Here is a 25347-nt window from a genome sequence, read left to right as displayed (position 1 = left end):
TCTCCAGATTTTGCATTTGAACGATAGAAGGAAACGGAGTTGACTTTGTATTACATCTTTGTTATTCCTCTACTACACAACTAGTGACGAAACACTTGTACAGGATTCCAAGCAAACCTTAGACAAGACATGAGGAGAAAAACTTCTGTTATCCATTATGAAATCCTTAGGATTTCAAAGGCCAAGCTGCCTCTCCTGGCCTGACAGGACTCTGATCTTCCGCCCATCGGCTGGTCCAACCAAGGAAGAATTTCATTCCCTTCACTTTGTGGGCGAAGATATAGGACACGATTTCATGGAATGGGAGAGAGAAAGTGGCAGAATGAGGCAACTCAAGAAAAAGCAAAAAGTGGCAAATTTCATCCATCTTCAAGAGTAGGCATCTTCATGCAGTTAAATCTCCTACGATTATATACAAAGAGAGAGAAGGGGGAGGGAGAGAAAGGGGAGAGGAAGGGGGAGAGGGAGGAAGAGAGGGAGGAGAGGGGGAGGGAGAGAAGAAAAGGAAGATAGAGGTGGAGGGAGGGAGAGGAGAGAGAGGGAGAGAGGAAGAGAGAGGGAGAGGGGAGGAAGGTGAAAGGAGGGAGAGGGGAGGAGGGAGAGGAGGAGAGAAGGAGGAGGGAGGAGGAGAAGGGAGAGGGGAGGGAGGAGGGAGAGAGGATAGAGGGAGGAGGGAGAGAAGGAGGAGGGAGAGAGGAGAGGAAGAGAGAGGTGGAGGGAGGAGAGGAGAGAGAAGGAGAGAGGAAGAGAGAGGAAAGGAGGGAAGGTAAAGGGAGGAGAGGGGAGGAAGGAGAGGGAGAGGAGGGAGAGAAGGAGGAGGGAGAGAAAGGGAGAAGGGAGGGAGGGAGAGAGGAGAGAGGGGAGGGAAGGAGGGAGAGAAGGATGGAGGGAGGGAGGGAGAGGAAGAGAGAGGTGGAGGGAGGGAGAGGAGAGAGGGAGGGAAGGTAAAAGGGAAGGAGAGGGAGAGGGAGGGAGGGAGAGGGAGGGAGGGGGAGAGGGAGGGAGGGAGAGCGGGAGAGAGGGAGGGAGGACACTTCATAATAGCCAAGTAAAATCCATTTTCCAGTTAAAAAAAAGTAGTCCTTAAAAATAGACAGAAACTCCATTGAGGGCGGGGAAAATCTCTACCTTGATTTAGGCTCTGTGGATGATCTTTAAGACGATGGGTTTTATAGGTGTTCTGAAGATCCCTTTTTTGGAAAACACCATTGGGATCTACAACAGATACAAGATATGGACAAGATGTATTTTGGGAAATAAATAGTAATATATATTACTTTATTATTAATAATAATTATTATTAGTAGTAATTTATATATTATAGTAATTTATACAATATATATAGCAATTAAATGTTATTAATTAGTAATTAATAGTAATATTTATTATTTTATTATTAATAGGGAAATAAAAAGTAATAGTAAATAATAAAAGTAATAGTAATAATTTAATAAATAAAAATATAGGGAAATAAAATGCAGAAGAATTCAGGGCAAGGTCAGACTTCCTATCATCTCTTAATTCTACCAAGTATAATTCTCTCATTAAGTTTAGCTGGCTGAGAGTGATGGGACTCAGAATCCATACATTTGGAAGAATCCACATTAGGGTTTAATTTTTTCTTGGATTACTTAATTTGAAGTGAGTCGCTGTTTTAAAAATTTCCAGTCTGGGGGCGTTACTCATCTCTGTTTCAAAGCCAAAGAGCCAGCGCTGTCCGAAGACGTCTTCGTGATCATGTGGCTGGCATGACTCAATACCAAAGGCACACAGAACGCCGTTACCTTCCCATCAAAGGTGGTTCCTATTTTCCTACTTGCATTTTTTACCTGCTTTCGAACTGCTAGGTTGGCAGAAGCTGGGACAAGTAATGGGAGCTCCCCGCTATGCGGCACTAGGGATTTGAACCGCTGAACTGCCAACCTTTCAATCGACAAACTCAGCATCTTAGCCGCTGAGCCACCATGTCTCTTTAAAGTTGAAGATAAGTGACTGGCAATTCACGGCTGGCCATTCTTGAGGAAGCAAGGTTAGATGCGTCCTTCAGACATGATTCAGAAGAAGACCCTACATGAATGAAGATCTTCACAATTCATTACACAAAATCCAGAAACAAGTTGGACTTCCTTAATGGAGACCAATGTTTCTGCACTCCTGCAGCAAAGTCCCAAATAATCACTTGTTCTCTATCATTTTCATTGGATGCTAATGAACTCAAAGGGTTAAGCCACAAAACCACAAGCTGCATCTTCCAAATACTTGGCGTTATGCTGGCTGCAGGTGAAGCGTTACCTGTTTTTTTTTTTTGTTGTTTACATTTATACCCCGCCCTTCTCCGAAGACTCAGGGCGGCTTACAATGTATAGGGCAATAGTCTCATTCTATTTTGTATATATTTACAAAGTCAACTTATTGCCCCCCCAACAATCTGGGTCCTCATTTTACCTACCTTATAAAGGATGGAAGGCTGAGTCAACCTTGGGCCGGGCTCGAACCTGCAGTAATTGCAGGCTTTGTGTTCTTAATAACAGGCCTTACCAGGCAGAGCTAAACCGGCCTTTTTGAGCTTTTACTCTTCAGAATAGCTGTCTGCCTGACACGTTCATTAGATCTCCTGTCTCTGCTACGGTGAGAGGAAGAGGGGATTTGATGCCAACCTGTTTTGATTTAACACCAACCTCACCCTCTCTAGGTGAGCACAGCTGATCCTGATCCTCACCTGAGTTTCTTTGCAAGGCTGGAAAGTGAAACTCTGCATCAGGCTGGCTACAGCGGCCTTCATGGTAAGGAAAGCAAATCTCATCCCAATGCAATTCCGGGGACCGGCTCCGAAAGGCAAGTAAGTATAAGGATTGATCGTTTCTTTGACTTCTTTGCTGAATCTGTTGGGACAAGCCGACATTCAGTCAATTGCAATTGTCAACCACTGTAGGAAAAGGACAGGCAGAGCTTGCAGGGCTGGAGTCAAGAGAGCAGTCAGCCTGGAATCGTTAATTATTTAATCGTGAATTGTGTCGGAATGGTCAAAAAAATTGGCAACTCCAAATCTCAACCAACAAATGCTCTGTCTTACACATTGGCAAAAAGAATCAGAACACAAAATACAAGCTCAGTGGACATGACCTTGTAGATGACCCTCACTCTGTCAAGGACCTTGGAGTACACATATCAAATGATCTAAGTGCCAAAGCCCACTGTAACAACATCGCCAAAAAGGCATTAAGAGTTGTAAATCTAATCTTGTGTAGCTTCTTCTCCGGTAATATTACACTACTAACCAGAGCATACAAAACATTTGCTAGACCAATTCTCGAATACCGCTCGTCTGTCTGGAACCCACACTGCATATTGGACATTAATACAATTGAGCACATCCAGAAATAAGGTAAAGGTAAAAGTTCCCCTCACACATATGTGCTAGTCGTTCCCAACTCTAGGGGGCAGTGCGCATCTTTGTTTCAAAGCCGAAGAGGCAGGGCTGTCCGAAGACATCTCCGTGTGGTCATGTGGCCGGCATGACTCAATGCTAAAGGCGCAGGGAACGCTGTGACCTTCCCACCAAAGATGGTCCCTATTTTTCTACTTGCATTTTTTACCTGCTTTCAAACTGCTAGGTTGGCAGAATTAGTCACGCGAGCTCACCCTGTTACACGGCACTAGAAATCTGAACCGCTGAACTGCCGACCTTCTGATCGATAAGCACAGCATCATAGCCACTGAGCCACCACATCCAACAACCCATTATAGGCTCCTAATTTCTCTGCCTTACCAGCAGGCCAACTTCGGCCATTGCCAAGATCACCTAACAAGCTCACTGTCTGGAAGATTCAACCCAGGATGATGTTTTTACCATCAAGTCATTGATTGTGAGAACTGGAAGAATATATATATATTAAAAAAAAACACCACCAGAAAAATATCAAAGGGTACCTTTCAGGTCTAAATTGCTCAGGTTCAGGCCAGTATTCCGGATCATAGTGCAAGATGGCAGGTGAGATCACAATGCCCATCCCTTTGGGAATGGTGATTCCATTTACTTTGATGGTGTTTTTGCACATTCTTTGAAGTCGGCCAATGCCTGGATACATTCGGAGGGTTTCGCTAATAACCATATCCATGTACTCCATTTGCATGAGGGCCTCATAGGTGATTGGAGCCTGAGAGCGAGAGACAGAGAGAGGGAGGGAGAGAGAGGAGGAGGGAGAGGGAGAAAGAGAGAGAGAGAGAGAGCTCTTCTGGTTACCGACGCATGCATGCGAGCTGGCTACCTGGTCTTCGCATGCGTTGGAAACACGCATGCGCATGCTGGCCACCTAGCTTTGGGTTTCCAGCACTCCAGCTGACCATGTGTGCACTGGAAACCCAAAGATCAGGTGGCTGGCGCATGTATGCACACCGGCCAGCTAGTCTTCGGGTTTCCAGTGCTCCATGCATGCTCATTCCAGTTTGAACACTCAGCACTGAAAATTTTCACCAACACTGCTCTAGGATGTGTTTCGAATCTCCAGTCCGGCCTACAGTCCTTAAAGTTCTTCTGAAGTTCTTTAGAAGACAACCAGGTCCAATGCTTTGTTTGTTTGTTTGTTTGTTTGTTTGTTTGTTTGTTTGGACCAGGGGTCTCCAACCTTGGTCCTTTTAAGACTTGTGGACTTCAACTCCAACACTGTGGAGTTGACTTCAACACTTCAACACTGTGGACTCTGGGAGTTGAAGTCCACAAGTCTTAAAGGGACCAAGGTTGGAGACCCCTGGGTTAGACTATATTAGTCACTCAACTCCAATGGACTCTGGATGGTTTACAAGACTGAACAATCCATAAAAACAAGTAAAAACCACCAAATGAGCATCCCAGTCGGAAACCATCTTGTAAACAAATCAGACAACACAGAGACCCTAAACAAACAATAATTCACCAACAGCGCTGGGCCCGGGACCGAAGCCAGTTTAGCTGGCTTGCTCGTTGAAAGGATGGCGTATCACCAACAGCTTGTTTTGTAGTGTGTTATCACATCCCTATCGCTGTAGGAAGTGACATAGCGTTGCCATAGCAACATACTCACTATGGATTGCATGTTCTAAAGGTGCAAAGTGTAAGAATTGTTTTATCGTTTCTTGTCATCGTTGTGGTTAGCAAGCTTTCCTTAATGCTTAGCATATTCTCAAAGAGACCAAAAAGAGCGCCAGGAGGCTCCAACTGGTCCAGAATGCGGCTGCGTGGGTAATAGAAGGGGCACCGCGATGCTCCCATATAACACTGCTCCTGCGCAGCCTGCACTGGTTGCCGGTGGTCTTCCGGGTGCAATTCAAGGTGCTGGTCATCACGTTTAAAGCGCTCCATGGCACAGGACTGGGTTACCTACGGGACCGCCTACTGCCACCTATAGCCTCCCATCGGCCTGTGCGCTCCCATAAGGAGGGCCTCCTCAGGGTGCCGTCAGTCAAACGATGCTGACTGGCGGCCCCCAGGGGGAGGGCCTTCTCTGTGGGGGCTCCAGCCCTATGGAATGAGTTGCCTCTGGGGTTGCGTCAACTCCCCGACCTCCGGTCCTTTAAACGTGAGCTCAAGACTTTCTTATTCCACCGTGCGGGGCTAGCTTGATGAAATTTTAAGTGGGGTTTTAGGATTGTTTTATTTTAGTTTTAATTTTAATTGGCCATTTTATAATCAGTTTCTTAATATGCTTTTAATTTTTGTCTATGTGCATGTTGTTTTTACTTGGCTGTGCACCGCCCTGAGTCCTTCAGGAGAAGGGCGGTATAAAAATCTAATAGATAAATAAATAAATAAAGGAAGGAAGGCTTTGATGTAGGAGTTAGGCCATTTTTCCTGAAGAAAAAAAATCAAGCCTTAATTTGGATAGCTTAGAGCAGTGATGGTTAACCTTTCTGGTGCCGAGACATCACTGGTGCCAAGTGCCCAAAGGGTGCGCATCTCGGCGTAAATGCCAAACCCTCAAAAATGCAATGCGCGCATTCCCTGCACATGCGTCCATGCACACACGCAACCCCAGCATGTGCCCCACCCAGAGGTGGGATTCAAATATTTTAACAACTGGTTCTCTGCCCTAATGACTAGCTGGGTAGGCGTGGCTCGGTGGTCATGTGACCGTGTGGGCCTGGGCAACTCAACGTCACTCATGTCGATGGGCGCTTCATCTTAGCTGTTACAATGTAATAAGGGTTAAACCAGAGAGGCAGTTTCTGTAAGCAGGGCAATAAAGATTAGGCTAGAAACAACACCAGAATGTTTCAGTTCCTTACAGGATTAGCCCTGTAAAGTGGGGAAAAAACAAAATATGACTTGTTCCAACAACTGGTTCTCCAAACTGCTTAGAAAGTTAACAACCGGTTCTCCTGAATAGGTGCAAACTAGCTGAATCCCACCACTGGCCCCACCCCCCCGCATACACAGCAGAGACCCGAAGACCAGCTGACCGGTGGGAGGCATGCACACATGCATGGTAGAGCTGGGCTGGGGTGACATCTGGCGTGCTCACACGTGCCATAGGCTCACCATCATGGGCTTAGAGTTTGGTCAATCATTGTTTAGCAGCTGATCTAAAGGAAACCTAACCATGCTCAAGGAGCTACTTCAATCCATCAGAATAGAGCTGGAAGGGACCTTGGAGATCTTCTAGTCCAGCCCTATATCATTTCAGACAAGTGGCTGCCCAGTTGTTTCTTAAAAACCTCCAGGGACGAAGCTCCCACAACTTCTGAATGCAAGCCCTTCCTCTGGTTAACTGTCCTCACTATTAGGAAGTAATAATAATAGTAACAGAGTTGGAAGGTCTAGTCCAACCCCCTGCCCAGGCAGGAAACCCTACACCACCTCAGACAAATGGTTATCCAACCTCTTCTTAAAAATTTCCAGTGTTGGAGCATTCACAACTTCTGCAGGCAAGTTGTTCCATTTATTAATTGTTTTAACTGTCAGGAAATTTCTCCTTAGTTCTAAGTTGCTTCTCTCCTTGATGAGTTTCCACCCATTGAGTCTTGTCCTGCCTTCAGATGCTTTGGAAAATAAGTTGACCCCCTTCTTCTTCTCTGTGGCAACCTCTCAAATACTGGACTAGTGCTATCGTGTCACTCCTAGTCCTTCTTTTCTCTAAACTAGACATACCCAATTCCTGCAACCCTTCTTCATATGTGTGTTTTCTTCCTCCAGGCCCTTAATCATCTTTGTTGCTCTTCTCGGCACTTTTTCCAAAGCCTCAACATCTTTGTTTTTTTTGGTAATGCCTTGGCCAAAATTGGATGCAGTATTCCATGATACTACTCGTCTGAAATGTCAGGTATCCAGGATACGGGATACTTAATATTCCAGACGATGGGAATCAAGGCGGAGTTTAACGGACATCACAGAAAGCCTCATTGCATCAACGTGGAATATCACCTACCTTGTTGGGCAGAATTTCGTCAACCTCCTCCTGAAGTTTTTGCTGTATGTCAGGATGGAGGGCCAGTTCATACGTCAGGAAACTGAGGGCACTGCTAACCGTCTCGTAGCCAGCAAAAATGAAGATAATTGCTTGAGCCAGAATTTCCGTGTCAGTCAAACCTACATGAAGAAAGGAAGAGAGAAGGGTTGAAGGCCCCTTTCTTTCTTTCCCTTTCCTTTCTTTCTTCCTTTCTTTCTTTCTTTCTTTCTTTCTTTCTTTCTTTTAAATTAATATTTTTATTAAACTTTTTTTAAAAAACCAAGAGAAATTCTTTTCAACAGTTTCGCATCAGTAGCCAATACTTATACATTTTTTCTCCCTAATCCTAATGTATCTTTTATACATATATTTCTAATATTAATTATTTTATTTACCTCTATACGTAGACATAAACGTGTACACTATTTCCTTTCAACAATTTTTGCTTCCTCCTGTTTGTTCTTATCTTTCGACTCCTATTTCAACCATTATTTAATCTTTCCTTGTCTTTTTTCTTTTTCCTCCAACCATTTGTACCATTTCTCCCATAGTAGGTAATATTCTGTTTCCTCTTTTTATTAATTACAGCAGCATGAATAGCTTACACACCGAATTGGAAAAACAATAATCTCCTTCGTAAGCTGATCCATTTCCGCACATTCCAAAACTTTCCTATTCACATTATCTTCGGTTAGTATATTATTGTTTTTCCAATTCGGTGCGTAAGCTATTCATGCTGCTGTAATTATATAAATAATTAAATATCGTATTTCTTTTTCACATGACCCTGAAAATATTCCTAGTAAAAATGTTTCTGGCCTCATTTCTATATTTCGTTTAATAATTTCTTCTAGTTGTGATTTAATTTTGCTCCAATATTGTTTCGCTTTGTGACAGCACCACCACATGTGGTGATATGTTCCCTTTTGCTGTTTGCATTTCCAACATAATGGTGAGGTATTGGGGAACATCTTTGCCAATCTAGCTGGTGTTGAAGGCCATTGTCAAGGATGCAAAGAAACCCTAACTCAGGGGTCTGCAAACTTGGCTCTTTTAAGACTTGTGGACTTCAACAGCTTTGCTGGCTGAGGAGCTCTGGGAGCTGAAGTCCACAAGTCTTAAAAGAGCCAAGTTTGCAGACCCCTACCCTAACTTAATGAACCTTGGAGAAGACGCACAAGAATAGGGTCATATTTTTTTATTGATCTGTTGGTGAGGCGCTCTTCAGGATGGCTTCCTACAAAGTTTAACTGAAGTTTATAGACGGGATCAAGAAATTGTAGGCCGCTGTTGTGTCTTGCCCGCCCTCAGAGCAGCCGGGGCCTTCTTACCTGCTCCCGAACACTGAGGAATGTATGCCTCCCGGCCCAAGTCCTGGCTCCATGCCCACACAAACTGCAGAAGAAGGAGCACCTCCCGGCCCCAGCCCTGACTCCATGCCCAGGCAAACGGAGCAGCTAGACCCCTCCCCCTCCTCCACAGCATGTGAGCCTGAGGGAGATCAATTGACAACAGCTGCCGACTGGAGTGACCCTCGCGTCAGAAGACTTGATAGGCGGAGGCAACAGAAGGAAGGGAGGGGCAGGCCTGGATAAGTGCTGAGTCATGGAGCCACACCCCATGGCCTATATAAAGGATCTACTTTCTGGCATTCTCTGAGTCAGGCAAAGTCTAAACATATCTTGCTGAAGTCACTTTCTGGTCTCCTGCCTGCCTTGAGAACTTTGCTAGGACTTTGGGCAGAGCTGCAGAGGCAAGCCTGATTCGGATTTCCCTGACCCGGCCATCAGCGGAGGAGTGGGACACGACAGCCGCATCCAAGGCGCTCTGAATTCTTACGATGGGTTCCCTCAAACCCACTAACTTTACTTAAAAATATTCCTAAATTATCTCAATGCTTTTTTTCCCCCCACTTCACTGACCGGTTTGTCTGTCTCACACACATTGTTTTATTAATTCCCACACTAGCAGACTTAGCAGTGAACGCTGGTTCTGGTTTGAAGATGTGACCGTCGACGACGATTTCAAATTATTACCTTTATAGGTGTGATTCACACCATTCACCTCGTGGCTTGTCAGTGAGTTTTGAGACTCTATCATCAGTTGCAAGAAATCCACTCTTCTCTGAAATAATAAGAAAATTTCAGAATGCTTGCTCCTTGGCAACCTAGCCAACAAAGAGTGGTATTTACACAATAGCAACACAACTTCAGAGCGTCGATTACAACAACGCCATTTTATTCAGAAGAATAAAATTATTCCCAGGTCACTGTTTGCAATGCTGCCGTTTAATTTGAAAGGGATTTAATACGGGGAAGGGTTGGATATGCTTAAACCTAAAATGGAAGGCTGTGTTTTATTTTAAATCTAACAAAAGAGGATAGAGGAGGCTCCGGAAGGGTGAAAAACAGGCTTCCTGGGAGTACAGGAAATCTGGAAACAGGTCATTTCTGGCCTCTGGAGGGCCTCGGAAAGGCCAGGGGAGGCCCTTTTTGTACCAGAAAAGCCTACAGAGCCTGGGGAGTGCAAAAAAGGCCTACTGGAAGTCTGGAAATGGGCCGTTTCCAGCCTCCGGAGGCTTCAGGGAGGCCTGCTAGCCCCAAAACGGGGTGCAGAGGGGGTCACACACATATGCACAGGGGGTGTGGGCTGGGCACTAGGGTGAAATGCTACTGGTTCACACCAGTTCGGGCAAATCGGTAGTGATAAAAGCTTTTTTTTAACTACCGGTTTGCCCAAACCAGTAGTTTTTATCACTACCGATTCGCCCGAACTGGGGTGAACCCGTAGCATTTCACCCCTGTGCCTGGCCAACACAGTCAGGCTGTTACTCACTCTTTAATTCATTCTTTAACATCCACCATGCCCACAGAACCGGTAGTAAAAAAAAATTGAATTTCACCACTGCTGCCATCGTGTCTCTTTGTTTACAATTAGGGGCCCTGTTTCCCCAAAAATAAGACATGCCCTGATAATAAGCCCAGTCGGGCTTTTGAGTGCATGAGCTAAAATAAGCCCCTCTCGAAAATAAGCCCTCCCCAAAAATATTTAACCGCATGCGCAGCCGGTCCCCATCATTTTCTCTGGTTAGGGTAGGGAGACAGAGCTGGAAATCAGGTAAGACGGCAAGAGGAGCCCCCCCGTCTTGCTCCACACACCCCAAAAGAATAAGATATTCTTATTTCTGGGGGCCGTGATAGCTCAGGGGCCGTGATAGCTCAGGCTGTAGAGAAGCCTGTTATTAGAACACAACAGCCTGCAATTACTGCAGGTTCAAGCCCGGCCCAAGGTTGACTCAGCCTTCCATCCTTTATAAGGTAGGTAAAATGAGGACCCAGATTGTTGGGGGGGGGCAATAAGTTGACTTTGTAAAAATATATAAATAGAATGAGACTATTGCCTTATACACTGTAAGCCGCCCTGAGTCTTCGGAGAAGGGCGGGGTATAAAATCAAATAAATAAATAAAAATATAAATATAAACAACAACAAAAATATCCCCGAAAATAAGACCAAGTGCTTATTTCAGGGTTCAAAAAAATATAAGATAGGGTCTTATTTTTGGGAAAACATGGTATGAAGCTACTTAGCTTGGAAAAGTTTACAGATTACCGATATGAGTTCCTGATACTTGGTGAGGTGTTTTTTTTCAGAATTAATTTAATAGCTGAGGCTTCTCCCTTACCTGTTCACCCTCCTGGGTCCTCTTCTGTTTAAATTGTGTTATGGACCTCGCAAAGAAATCCATGGATTCGTTGGAAAATATACTGATATTCATCATCTCAAAAAGAGGCTTTAACCATGGGGCAACATCTGGGAAGAGAGGGGGAAGTGTTAGGAGAACCCTGCAGATGTCATGAGCAACTAGGTTGCGGGGTTGCTTTGAGGCAGAAGGAAATGGTTATCAAACCAAGGAACTTTCATAACATAACAACAGAGTTGTAAGGGACCTTGGAGGCCTTCTAGTCCAACCCCCTGTCCAGGCAGGAAAACCCTACACCATCTCAGTCAGATGGTTATCCAACATTTTCTTAAAAACTTCCAGTGTTGGAGCATTCACAACTTCTGCAGGCAAGTCGTTCCACTTATTGATTGTTCTAACTGTCAGGAAATTTCTCCTTAGTTCTATGTTGTTTCTTTCCTTGATCAGTTTCCACCCATTGCTTCTTGTTCTACCGTCAGGTGCTTTGGAGAACAGCCCGACTCCCTCTTCTTTGTGGCAACCCCTGAGATATTGGAACACAGCTATCATGTCTTCCCTAGTCCTTCTTTTTATTAAACTAGACATACCCAGTTCCTGCAACCATTCTTCATATGTTTTAGCCTCCAGTCCCCTAATCATCTTTGTTGCTCTTCTCTGCACTCTTTCTAGAGTCTCCGCATCTTTTTTACATCGTGGCAACCAAAACTGGATGCAATTCATTTGAGGAGAAGCTTGAGTGGTGAGATTATTTATTTAAAAGGGGAAAGTGGTTGTGAGATTAAATGCTCTCAATCATGCAAAATGATGCAGACAAAAAGCATAACCAGACCAGAGGTGGAATTCAGCCGGTTCTTACCAGTTCTGGAGAACCGGTAGCAGAAATTTTGAGTAGTTCAGAGAACCAGTAAATACCACTTCTGACAGTCCCTGCCCCCATCTATTCCACTGTCCCAGCTGATCGGGAGGAAATGGAGATTTTACAGTATCCTTCCCCTGGAGTGGGGAGGGAATGGGGATTTTGTAGTATCCTTCCCCTGGAGTGGGGTGGGAATGGGATTTTACAGTATCCTTCCCCTGGAGTGGGGTAGGAATGGAGATTTTACAGTAATCTTCCCCTGGAGTGGGGAGAGAATGGAGATTTTGCGGTATCCTTCCCCTGGAGTAGAGTGGGAATGGAGATTTTGCAGTATCCTTCCCCTGGAGTGGGGAGGGAATGGGGATTTTGCAGTATCCTTCCCCTGCAGTGGAGTGGGAATGGGGATTTTGTAGTATCCTTCCCCTGGACTGGGGAGGGAACGGAGATTTTGCAGTATCCTTCCCCCGGAGTGGGTTGGAATGGAGATTTTACAGTAATCTTCCCCTGGAGTGGGGAGAGAATGGAGATTTTGTGGTATCCTTCCCCTGGAGTAGGGTGGGAATGGAGATTTTGCAGTATCCTTCCCCTGGAGTGGGGAGGGAATGGAAATTTTGCAGTATCCTTCCCCTGGAGTGGAGTGGGAATGGGGATTTTGCAGTATCCTTCCCCTGGAATGGAGTGGGAATGGGGATTTTGTAGTATCCTTCCCCTGGACTGGGGAGGGAACGGAGATTTTGCAGTATCCTTCCCCTGCCACACCCACCAAGGCCCACCCACAGAACCGGTAGTAAAAAAAACTGAATCCCACCACTGACCCAGACATTCTACTTCTAACTTTATTGTAAGTTTATACTAACAGAATCTTGCAAGTCTGAAGATACCCCTCTCCCCGCCCCACACTTCACCTTTAGAGTCTAAGAAACTAGAGCTACTCCCTTCTGACTTGTTGGCCACTTCCCCATTTCTTCAGTGGGCTCAGCTGCCTCTTATCTGTCCATTGTTGTTGTGTCTCGTCCGATTTCACCGCAGCCGGGGCCTTCTTATCTGCTTCCGAACACTGAGGAATGTCCTTGTATGCCTCCCGGCCCCAGCCCTGGCTCCATGCCCAGACAGGCTGAGGAGGGAGAAGTACCTCCAGCCCCCAGCCCTGACTCCATGCCCAGGCAAACGGAGCACCTAGACCCCTCCCCCTCCTCCACAGCATGTGAGCCTGAGGGAGGTCAATTGCCAACAGCTGCAGACTGGAGTGACCCTCGCGTCAGAAGACTTGATAGGCGGCGGCAGCAGAAGGAAGGGAGGGGCAGGCCTGGATAAGTGCTGAGTCATGGAGCCACACCCCATGGCCTATATAAAGGATCTGCTTTCTGGCATTCTCTGAGTCAGGCAAAGTCTAACATATCTTGCTGAAGTCACTTTCTGGTCTCCTGCCTGCCTTGAGAACTTTGCTAGGACTTTGGCAGAGCTGCAGAGGCACGCCTGATTCGGATTTCCCTGACCCGGCCGTCAGCGGAGGAGTGGGACACGACAATTGTCTAGTCTTCACCTCTTCCTCCTCTCTCTCTCTGTCTCTCTCAAGGCCATTCCCGCAGACCATTACAAAGTGCTAAACCTCGTCAGAGGTTACAAAAATGGGTTTCAAAGCCGAAGGTAGCACCAACCTACATAATAAAACAAACAGCGGAGAAAGTAAGTCACTCGACAGCATTTTCTGCGCCTGTTGCACAAAGGGGTCTTTGGGATTGTTCATGGAATCCGTGTTGACACCAAAAGAGGTGCTCGTGATCACATCCATGCTGTAGGCACCGAAGATTCTGGACAAATGCAAGACACAAGTGGTCAAAAGAAGGAGAAAGAAGGAAGGAGGCCCTCAAATGTCCATCTGCGCATGTCAAACTTTCATGTCTGAAACATTTTCTTTAGGTGATCTGGATCTGCTAGATTTCAGTTTGCTCTTTGATCTAGATTTCCAACATTTGGATCTAGAACATGAACTTTGAGACCTGGGTTTTAAGCTTGATCAGCTTTTTGAGGCACCATGGGACCTACTTCAGCAGAGGTGACTTTCTGTGTGATCATCTTCTAAAATGGGATCTACTGCCAGATTACAGATTACAGATTAACAGAGTTGGAAGGGGCCTTGGAGGTCTTCTAATCCAACCCCCTGCTTTAGGCAGGAAACCCTACACAACTTCAGACAAATGGTTATCCAACACCTTCTTAAAAACTTCCAGTGTTGGAGCATCTACAACTTCTGGAGGCAAGTTGTTCCACTGATTAATTGTTCTCACTATCAGGAAATTTCTCCTTAGTTCTAGGTTGCTTCTCTCCTTGGTTAGTTTCCACCCATTGCTTCTTGTCCTGCCCTCAGGTACTTTGGAGAATAATTTGACTCCCTCTTCTTTGTGGCAGCCCCTGAGATATTGGAAGACTGCTATCATGTCTCCCTTAGTCCTTCTTATCATTAAACTAGACATACCCAGTTCCTGCAACCGTTCTTCATATGTTTTAACCTCCAGTCCCCTAATCATCTTTGTTGCTCTTTTCCACACTCATAGATGATTAAGATCATCTATGGCTTGATCATGGTTTATCTTCAACTAACCTGCTTTTTTTTATGAGCCAGGGTGGCACAGTGGTTAGAGTGCAGTACTGCAGGCTGCATCTGCTGACTGCCGGCTGACTGCAGTTTGGGAGTTCAAATCTCACCAGGCTCAAGGTCGACTCAGCTTTCCGTCCTTCCGAGGTTGGTAAAATAAGGACCCTGATTGTTGGGGCCAAGAATCTGACTCTGTAAACCACTTAGAGAGGGTTGTAAAGCACTGCAAAGCTGTATATAAGTCTACGTGCTATTGCTAGTGCTTTTTGTGAGTCTATTTGCGAGGAGTCCTTGGTGCTTTCTGAGCTTGGTTATTTTCTTGTAGATGTTTCATCACCCAAACCAGGTAACCTCATCCATGTTAGCAATGAAACAGTCACGCTCAGAGAGCACCAAGGACCCCTCATCTCAACCCTGAGCTACAAACATTCTCCTCGACTGTCCATTTGTCTTTGTACCATCCAATTTATCCAAAGCAGACTTCATAGTTTGGGATCTTAGTAGAGGGCAATTCTATAGGATCTCCATTGTCATCTGCTATTTCCTCCTGAGAGGTTCTTCTACATATTTTTGTCGCTATCATGCTCATGTTTCCTCTTTTCCACTTGCGGTCCAGGCAGTTTCCAAACAAAGGACAACCATTCCTCCAGAGATGAACGGGATGCCCGGCCCAGATGGTCAGGCTGTTACTCACTTTTTTTTTTAAGTTTTATTTTTACAATCGTATCAAACAACTAATCCAATGTACAGTTATATACAATTAGTCGGGCTTGCCCAGTCACCACCCCCCTTTTTAACACTCTTCCCTCTTCTACCTTCTTTTACTTTCCAAACCTTCCTCTCCTTCTCTTATCTACTTCCTCTCCTCCCTCCACCCTACACCTTCCTTCCCCTCTTCTACCCCTCTTCCTTCCTCTTCTCCTCTTTCCTACCTCCTACTCTCTCCTCTTTTCTCCCTCCCCACTGTTCTAAAATGGTAACTGGGCAGACCCGACTCTACATTAATTATATTTATACATCTTCAATAATCTCTGTACATTAACCATCACTCCATCTCTACCCTCAACCCCCCCAGTTCCCCTCCCCCTTGCCCCCCACCTCCCACCCCGACTTCCCAGAACAAAATGCAGGGTATCAAAACTAACAATCATAATCCAAAATAATTCCTAAATTATAATCTCTAGTCACTCCACACTTAATCACACTCACTTTTTAACTTCCACCAGTTCGTCTCGATCAGCTTTCTTCTGCAAAACCGCTAATAAATTTTTCGCGTAGTTCTGAATGATGGGAAGCATCTGAGGGAGAATGGAGAAACACAAAATGCAAGTGAGGGAGGAAGAGAGCCTATCGCTTTTTGCCCTACAGCAAAATCAGGGTTTGGGGCACAGCCATAATGCTGTGGTTTTCACACACACACACACACCCATTTTATTCCTCACCTCTTTCAGTTTTCCACTGGTGAAAGTGGGCGAAAGCACCGTCCGAATCCTCTTCCATTGCTCATCTTCTGCTGACGCGATGGATGTCGTTAACTGGCCCCGCGGAAGATAATTCTAAGGGTCACGTTTGAGAGAGAGAGAGAGAAATGGATGCGCATCACACATTTGGGATGAAAAAAGAAACAAACCAGGAGGGTTTTGAACAAGGTTGGGCTGCTGGGGGTTCGCAGGGGTTCAGGTGAACCTCTAGCTAAGATTCTGTGCAGTTCGGAGAACCCCCAAGTCCCACTCCTGGCTGGCCCCGCTCACCCCGCCCCTCCCAGGAGTCCCCACGCAGCCCATTTTGGATGCAGGTAAGTGCAGGGCGTGCACGGAGGTTCAGGGAGGGTGAAAAATGGGCCTACTGGAAGAAATGGGCCCATTTATGGCTTCCAGAGGGCCTCCAGAGGCTGGGGAGGCCTTTTCACCTTCCTGAAGGGTCGAGGAAAACCTCCAGAGCCCAAGGAGGGCAAAAACGCCCCCCTGCCACCACCGTGGTGCAGGAGGCTGACTAGGCCACACCCACCATGGCCACGCCCACCCAGCAATCGGGCAGAGAACAAGATAGCAATAACAATATGTTGTGACCCAGGCCCAAGTAGGTAGCAGAAAACTCAGTCAGTGTAAAAGCAAACAAACTTTATTTGAACAGCTGAGAAGGCCATCACTCTGCTAAACAAATCATTCCCTCAACACTGTCAGACTATTTACTGAATCTGCACTACTATTAATCTTCTCATCGTTCCCATCACCCATCTCCTTCCACTTATGACTGTATGATTATAACTTGTTGCTGGCAATCCTTATGATTTATATTGATATACTGACCATCAATTGTGTTGTAAATGTTGTACCTTAATGAACGTATCTTTTCTTTTATGTACACTGAGAGCATCTGCACCAAGACAAATTCCTTGTGTGTCCAATCACACTTGGCCAATAAAATTCTATTCTATTCTATTACTTCATTCTCAGCATAGTTCAACTAAATTAAAGCAAATTCCTCCCAACACAAATTCCTCTGTCCTATCGCAAACCTTGGTCCAATTAGTTAAACTGCCAAAGGCCTTTCTTGGCAAACGTTCAGAAGACACCGATACAAAAATAAATGCAAGAAGACGAAGCTATCAACGTTGTTTTCCGGCAAAGCCCAAATGTCGTTGCTGGTCTGTTTTAAGCCTTATGGGAGGGGCCAATCATCTCCTGGCCCTACTCCTGAGTCGTCCTTTTTGCTCGAGCTGCTCTTGCCTTCTGGCAGCTCTTCTCATGTGTGCATTAGGAACAGGCTCCTCCTGTTCCACTTCCTGACTACTATCAGTCTCTGGAAGCTCTGTAGTCCACACCTCACTCCCCGATGGCCCTGGCCCCACCTCAGCCTTATCGCTGGCTGACTCCATTGCCAGCTCCACAGGCTGCTGGCGGACCACAACGCAATAGACTTATATACCACTTTATAGTGCTTTACAACCCTCTCTAAGCGGTTTACAGAGTCAGCATCTTGCCCCCAACAATTTGGGTCCTCAAAAATACCGTCTCTTGGGTTGTAATTGCCGCACTCTGATTAGGTCTATAATCAAAGCCTGTTTCTCAACATTGTCAGAATATTTGCAAAGTTGAAACTCACCCCACGATTCAGGAAGGTGGAATGACTTTCTTTTACCAGTACAATTTTAATAATTTCAGGGTCCATTATAGCCAGCATCGGCTGTCGTCCTTCGTAAGTCCTAGAATGAATGGTCAATGGGTTAGTTGAAGTCTGGCAAGAGTTACATATATTCATATACCTGTGTATAATATAAGACCAGGTCTTATATTATTATTATTTTTGCTCCAAAAGATGCATTAGGGTTTATTTTCTAGTTAGGTCTTATTTTGGGGAAAATACGGTACTAATTGCATTCATCTGGCTGATGATCTTAACTGAGGCTTATTTTTGGGGTAGTGCTTACATTACAAGCATCTTGAAAAATCATGCTAGGTCTTATTTTCCAGTTGGGTCTTATTTTCAGGAAAAAAGGGTAGATAGGTCCCACACAAACATCAACCCATTAACCAATTAGCAACACAGCCAACCAATCAGCTTGCAACAGCTAGGCCTGCAATTCAAAAAACATCCCCCCCCCATCAGTATTTATAGAGAAACAGCAGTTAAAATCCACACTTTGCTCACATAAGAACAAAGCCAAAAAAAACTCCAGCCTGAAGATGATGAGTGAGATCTCATCGAAACATTGCCTAAATACTTTCAATCTTACACGGCAAAAGACCCGAACATACCAAAACCTGCATACATATACCCGTGAAAACCTACAAAAACATACATACACACAGGGCCTCTGGTGGCTCAGACTGCTAAGACAGTCTGTTATTAACACAGCTGCTTGCAATTACTGCAGGTTCAAATCCCACCAGGCCCAAGGGTGACTCAGCCTTCCATCCTTTATAAGGTAGGTAAAATGAGGACCCAGATTGTTGGGGGGCAATAAGTTGACTTTGTATATAATATACAAATGGATGAAGACTATTGCTTAACATAGTGTAAGCCGCCCATTGAGTCTTCGGAAAAGGGTGGGATATAAATGCAAATTTAAAAAAAAACACACACACACACACACACACACAATCATCAGTGGTGGGTTGCTACCAGTTTTACCCAGATTGGTGAACTGGTGGCTCCGCTCACCCACGTTGGATGCTTCTCCTAATGCGCAGAAGCTTCTGCGTATCTGCAGAAGCATTGCGCAGAAGCGCGCGAACACACACGAGCAAACCGGTAGTGATGGGTTTTGCAACCCACTACTGATACATATATATATATATATATATATATATATATATATATATATATATATATATATATATATGATTCATGTATGAATCCCCTCATTCATATATCCACGAACGAGGGGAGCAAACACAGAAAGTTTGCCAGTCGAATAAAAAGGAAATCCATACTTACCCCCAAATTTTACCGTATTTTTTAAAACAGTCTATATCAAAATTGGTTCTTCCCTGTAAGAGAAAAAAAAATTAAGAATGAGCGTCAAATTTACTGAATCTGCACTACTATTAATCGTCTCATAGTTCCCATCACCCATCTCTTTCCACTTATGACTGTATGACTATAACTTGTTGCTGGCAATCCTTATGATTTATATTGATATATTGACCATCAATTGTGTTGTAAATGTTGTACCTTGATGAACGTATCTTTTCTTTTATATACACTGAGAGCATATGCACCAAGACAAATTCCTTGTGTGTCCAATCACACTTGGCCAATAAAAAATTCTATTCTATTCTATTCAAAGGTGAAACCACGCTTTGCAGCTGTGAGATCCACTCTCTTGTCAATCATTCCTTGCCATAAAATTCGCCACACAGATCTGCAAACGATTCTAACCACAGAAAATAAGGAATAGCTTACAATTTACTCGAATGAGCGTTAGAAATTACGACGCGCTGAAAAAAGTGTGAACTCTTGTTCACACTTACGACCGTTGCAGCAATCCCCATGGTCACGTGATCAAAATTCAGATGCTTAGCAACTGGCATGTACTTATGACTGCTGCAGCATCCCAGGGGGTCACACAACCCTCTTTTTTTTTTTTTTTTTTTACATTTATATCCCGCCCTTCTCCGAAGACTCAGGGCGGCTTACAGTGTGTAAGGCAATAGTCTCATTCTATTTGTATATTTTTACAAAGTCAACTTATTGCCCCCCCAACAATCTGGGTTCTCATTTTACCTACCTTATAAAGGATGGAAGGCTGAGTCAACCTTGGGCCGGGCTCGAACCTGCAGTAATTGCAGGCTTTGTGTTCTTAATAACAGGCCTTACCAGCCTGAGCTAAACCGGCCTTCTTTTGCGACCTTCTGACAAGCAAAGTGAATGGGGGAAGCCGGATTCGCTTCACAACCGTGTGGATAACTTAACAACTGCAGTGACTCACTTAAGGACTGTGCCAAGAAAGGGCAAAAACTCATTTAACAAATATCTCACTCAGCAACAGAAATTTTGGGGTGAATTGTGGTTGCAAGTTGAATATATACTGCCTGTAAATTCAGAGAGGTTAGGCGGACTGGTGAGTTTTGCAAACAGGGCAGGGTTCGCAAAGCTGAAATAACAACAATATTAAACTATAAAGGCTTTCCAACTTGTTTGCTGAGTCAGTTAGTTAATAGGTTTTCACACCACACCGGTTTCTTGCCGGTTAAAGCCCGTTTCTTGCCAGGCTCCAATATACAAGGAGCTGGGTTAAAGATTCCTTTTTGCTTTACAAGCTAAATTCTCAGCACTTGGCTGGATTAAAACTGGGTGACAGAGAAATCCCAAGGTTCCCTGCCTTGTTTTTGATTCTAAAGTTCATGTCCCCATCGGGGGGGGGGGGGAGAAATACCCAACCTGAGTACATTATCTCAGCATTAATTTTCAAAAGTTTTGTGCTTATTCTCCATAGCATCTGAGGGCAGGACAAGAAATCATGGCCGTTAATGAGTGGTCCAGAGTAAAACTAAGAAGAAATTTCCTGATGGTGAGAACAATTAACCAGTGACATGACTGAATGGAATGGAATGGAATAATGAGACGGGAAGGGGAGGGGAGGGGAGGGGAGGGGAGAGAAGAGAAGAGAAGAGAAGAGAAGAGAAGAGAAGAGAAGAGAAGAGAAGAGAAGAGAAGAGAAGAGAAGAGTTGGAAGGGACCTTGGAGGTCTTCTAGTCCAACCCCCTGCTTAGGCAGGAAGGCCTACACCACTTCAGACAAATGGCTGTCCAGTCTCTTTTTAAAGCCTCCAGTGGTGGAGCACCCTCAACTTGCAGAGGCAAGTCATTCCACTGGTTAATTGTTCTAACTGTCAGGAAATTTCTCCTTAGTTCTAACTTGGTTCTCTCCTTCATTAGTTTCCACCTATTGCTTCTTGTCCTGCCTTCAGGTGCTTTGGAGAAGAGGTTGACCCTCCTCTTCTTTGGGGCAGCCCCTGAGATATTGGAAGACTCTTATCATGTCACCCCTGGTCCTTCTTTCCATTAAACTAGACAGAGCCAATTCCAGCAACCTGTTGTGACCCAAACTCGAGCAGATAGCAACTGTTCTTCATCATGTTTTTAGCCTCTAGTCCCCTAATCCTCTTTGTTGCTCTTCTCTGCACTCTTTCTAGAGTCTCCACATCTTTTTTACATCATGGTGACCAAAACTGGATGCAGTATTCCAAGATATTCCAACTTGCCTTCAAAAGTTGGGAGTGTGCCATCGCTGGAGATTTTCAAGAAAAACAACAACTGGACAGCCATTTGTCCACATTGGTATAGAGTCTCTTTCTTGAGCAGGGGCTTAGGCCAGAAGACCTCCAAGGTCCCTCCCAACCCTATGAGTCTATGTTTGATGTGCCTCCTGCTCAGAGGTAGGTTTCAGGCAGGTTCTGACCAGTTCTGGAGAACCAGTAGTGGAAATTTTGAGTAGTTTGGAGAACCGCTAGTAAAAATTCTTACTGGCCCCACCCCCATTTATTCTCTACCTCTCAAGTCCCAGCTGATCGGGAGGGAATGGGGATTTTGCGGTAACTTTCCCCTGGAGTGGGGAGGGAATGGAGATTTTACAGGATCCTTCCCCTGCCACGCCCACCAAGCCACACCCACAGAACCGGTAGTAAAAAAAATTGAAACCCACCACTGGTCCTGATGCACGAACATGTTTTCTTGAATTTATTATTAACATATTAGAAACCTTAAGCCCCAAATCCCAATTTGCAAGTCCTCTCTTCCCTAACAGATCTTCGAGGATTGAACCCTTCCAGAAGGTTAAGTCTGCCCTTGAACCGGTGCCAATAAAAAAAATAACCCCCAAACTTACATAACGAAACCAGAAGGCGGTACCGATGAATGGGAGAGGCATGGGGCCTGGAATGCCCAACTTCCAGAAAACTCCATAAGGCCAAACACCGTATCTATACAAGGAGAACATAAATTTTTCAGGGTTCTGGAGAGTTCCACAATGGATAGAGAAGTTAGGGGTATTTTTTTAACAGTTTATTTATATATTTTTCACGTTATATACCTAAGTGCCTAGTGAACAGCCTATTGTCTGGATCATTTTATTTATATATCCTGTTTCCCCGAAAATAAGACTCAACCAGAAAATAAATGCTAGCATGATTTTTCAGGATGCTCGTAATATAAGCCCTACCCCCAAAATAAGCCCCAGTTAAGATTGTCATCCAGATAGGTGCATTCAGGACCGTATTTCCCCCAAAATAAGATCCAGCTGGAAAATAAGCCCTAGCATGATTTTTCAGGATGCTTGTAATATCACTCTGCTAAACAAATAATTCCATCAACACTGTCAGACTATTTACTGAATCTGCACTACTATTAATCGTTTCATAGCTCCCATCACCAATCTCTTTCCACTTATGACTGTATGACTATAACTTGTTGCTGGCAATCCTTATGATTTATATTGATATATTGACCATCAATTGTGTTGTAAATGTTGTACCTTGATGAAGGTATCTTTTCTTTTATGTACACTGAGAGCATATGCACCAAGACAAATTCCTTGTGTGTCCAGTCACACTTGGCCAATAAAAATTCTATTCTCTATATAAGCCCTACCCCCAAAATAAGCCCCAGTTAAGATTGTCACCCAGATGGGTGCATTCAGTACCGTATTTCCCCAAAAATAAGATCCAGCTGGAAAATAAGCCCTAGCATGATTTTTCAGGATGCTCGTAATATAAGCCCTACCCCCAAAATAAGCCCTAATGTGTCTCTTGGAGCAAAAATTAATATAAGACCCCGGTTATCGGTTCACCTCCAGATCAGGTGAGCCAGTAGCGGCAATGGCGGGAGGCTCCTGCCACCCGCCTGGACCCTTCTGCGCATGTGCAGAGGTGTCACATATAAGTGTGTGTGTGCCCACGAGCAAACTGGTAGTGATGGGTTTTGAAACCTGACCCTGTCACAGTTGTTAAGTGAATCACAGGGTCGTTGAGTGAATCTGGCTTTCCCCTCCCCCCCCCCGTGGACTTTGGTCAAAATGACAATCTCACAGGATGCTGCAGCTGCCATAAATACGTTGCCAAGCGCTTGAATTTGTGACCATTGTCATAAGTGCGAGGACTGGTCATCAGTGACTTTTTCCAGGGCCGTTCTAACTTCAGACGGCCGCTAAACGAAACGGCTGTAAGTCAAGGACTATCTGTATTTGCATCCGGAATCTTCACGGGTATTAACTGCCCTGGAATGGTGGGATCCTATTGCCAATTTAACCCTCTTTCTCGGGTTTGCTTCCCAGCCAGGAAGGGGGAAACGATCTATTTTAGTTCTGCAAATCTGCAAACGGATCAATGCACCGCTTGAAGCACCGCCTCGGTTTGGCTGCCGATTGAAAAAAAAAGCAAAAATAAAAGTTTGAAAGAAATTCGCTTAGCTGTTTAAAAAATAAAAAACGACAATGCCACCGCTTCGTAAACAGAACACAACGTTGGAACGCGAGAGCTTCCAAAATCTTCGCCAGAGGCAGTCCAACATGCTCGTGTTAACTCAGGAATTAAGCATTTAATCTGGATATATATATGTGTGTGTGTGTGTGTGCGTTTGTGTGTCGGCGCTTGCAACATCTTCCTTCGTGCTTCCTGCCATAATGGCTTTGTAAGGCTCTTTAATAAGCACTGGCCGTTGATAAGCGGGGCGGCGGCTGCTGCTTCTGCAGAAATCTTCAGAGAAAGATAACCTCAAGGTAAAAGCAATCATTTCATAAAGAAAAGGGAGGCCTGGACTTGAAAGAAGCCTTAAAAGCTTGAGAAAAAAAATCATTTTTTTTAAAAAAAAAAGAAAGACAAGTTTTCTTTTAGACCTTCCACCGGCTCAAGGCAAAAAGGGAACGTGGGGAGAAGAGGGGGAAAAAATGCAACTTAAGACATATTTCTTGCTGAGAAATCAGAGCTGAGCTAGCTTTTCTGGCGAGAAATCCTGTCGGTATCCATCCGGGGAAGTTCTGGTGTTTCGGCCTGAGCTTCCTACTGGTTCTTCGTCTTTTCTACTTGATTTTTAGGTAGGTCACACCTGCAAGGTAGAGGGACTCAGCGGTAGGTAGTGGAGGATCTAAAGGATGAAGTTGTGGTCACCAAATATCAAAGGCTTTTTGATATCTACTTGATGGTCTTAGAGTTGAAGACCCTCAAGTAGAATCTGTCAGGCTAGACTCAAGATCCTAACTGACTAGACTCTGCTCAGCTTCCAAGGCCACCGTTGTAAATAAACGTGTTCTCTTTCACAATTCAAATTTTTAAATTCCTTGAGGAACGTTTGAGGAGCCAGTAAGGATGTCAAAGCAGTTGGCTTCTGTAGTCTATCGTCTATAGTTTCACCAACGGTAGATCAAGTCAAGTAGAATATGCAACGGTTGCGTTCTTCTCTTTCCATAGTGAAACGTAGGTGGCAAAATCAGACAAAATCGGGATGTGAAATTTGATTCTAGCTCAACAATAAAACTGTGCAGACAAAACAATCCTACTTCAATCCTGGATAACGTAAAGGTAAAGGTTCCCCTCGCACATATGTGCTGGTCGTTCCCGACTCTAGGGGGCGGTGCTCATCTCCGTTTCTAAGCCGAAGAGCCAGCGCTGTCTGAAGACGTCTCCATGGTCATATGGCCGGCATGACTCAATGCCAAAGGCGCACGGAACACTGTTCTCTTCCCACCAAATGTGGTCCCTATTTTTCTACTTGCATATTTTACCTGCTTCCGAACTGCTAGGTTGGCAGAAGCTGGGACAAGTCACGGGAGCTCACCCCGTTACGTGGCACTAGGGATTTGAACCGCTGAACGACCAACCTTTTGATCGACAAGCTCAGCGTCTTAGCCGCTGAGCCACTGCGTCCCTTAATATTGGATATCTTCAATGAAAGGTAGGAAAGACCACATCAGTTAAGGCGAACCAGTGGCTAAAGTCAGAAGAACTTTGTTCTTGTAACTCAGTAGGCTATCACCCGCAAGATTTTATTTCTTCCTTTATGCTATGGGATGTGAGGAGGACCTCAACAGGAGGACCCAGCACCAACCAAGGCTGAAATTCACGCAGGCAGAGAAAGATGGAACATCATGTTTTACTTACAGCATCAGAAGGCCAATGAATAAACTCAGAAGTGCCCAAGTCTCTATTGAGAAATATGGAAGGTAATCCATCCTGAACTCCTGTGACCTTGGGTTTCTCCTTCTGCTTTGGTGGTTCAAAGGAAAAAGGTTGACAGAAAGTACTACTGGTTCAAATCGTTGAGAATCGCTGCTCC

At 44.8% G+C, this 25347-nt stretch overlaps 1 protein-coding gene across 1 annotated transcript; it reads right to left on the bottom strand.

The window, feature by feature from the left end:
• LOC131185221 (cytochrome P450 3A9-like) lies at positions 1-25347 on the bottom strand. The gene is made up of 14 exons (XM_058157545.1): positions 25173-25347; positions 21908-22001; positions 19016-19068; positions 17681-17780; positions 16018-16131; positions 15785-15873; positions 13642-13790; positions 11106-11233; positions 9479-9545; positions 7401-7561; positions 3931-4157; positions 2720-2882; positions 1129-1215; positions 1-264 (listed from the first exon to the last, which is right to left on the bottom strand). Exons 1-13 carry the CDS (start codon positions 25241-25243, stop codon positions 1135-1137), a joined length of 1497 nt encoding a protein of 498 aa, XP_058013528.1. The 5' UTR covers positions 25244-25347; the 3' UTR covers positions 1-264; positions 1129-1134.

The sequence above is a fragment of the Ahaetulla prasina genome, chromosome 14, assembly GCF_028640845.1.
Source record: "Ahaetulla prasina isolate Xishuangbanna chromosome 14, ASM2864084v1, whole genome shotgun sequence".
Taxonomy (NCBI): Eukaryota; Metazoa; Chordata; class Lepidosauria; order Squamata; family Colubridae; genus Ahaetulla; species Ahaetulla prasina.
The sequence above is the reverse complement of the archived record's forward strand: the minus strand, read 5'-3'. Positions and strand labels throughout refer to the sequence as shown.

Coding starts and splice junctions, on each gene's coding strand:
- LOC131185221 (XM_058157545.1), bottom strand. CDS start 25,243: ATGGATTACCTTCCATATTTCTCAATAGAGACTTGGGCACTTCTGAGT. Junction 17,781..19,015: donor AAATACGGTAAAATTTGGGG/GTAAGTATGGAT, acceptor CATTCATTCTAG/GACTTACGAAGGACGACAGC. Junction 11,234..13,641: donor TCCGCTGTTTGTTTTATTAT/GTAGGTTGGTGC, acceptor CTCTCTTCCCAG/ATGTTGCCCCATGGTTAAAG.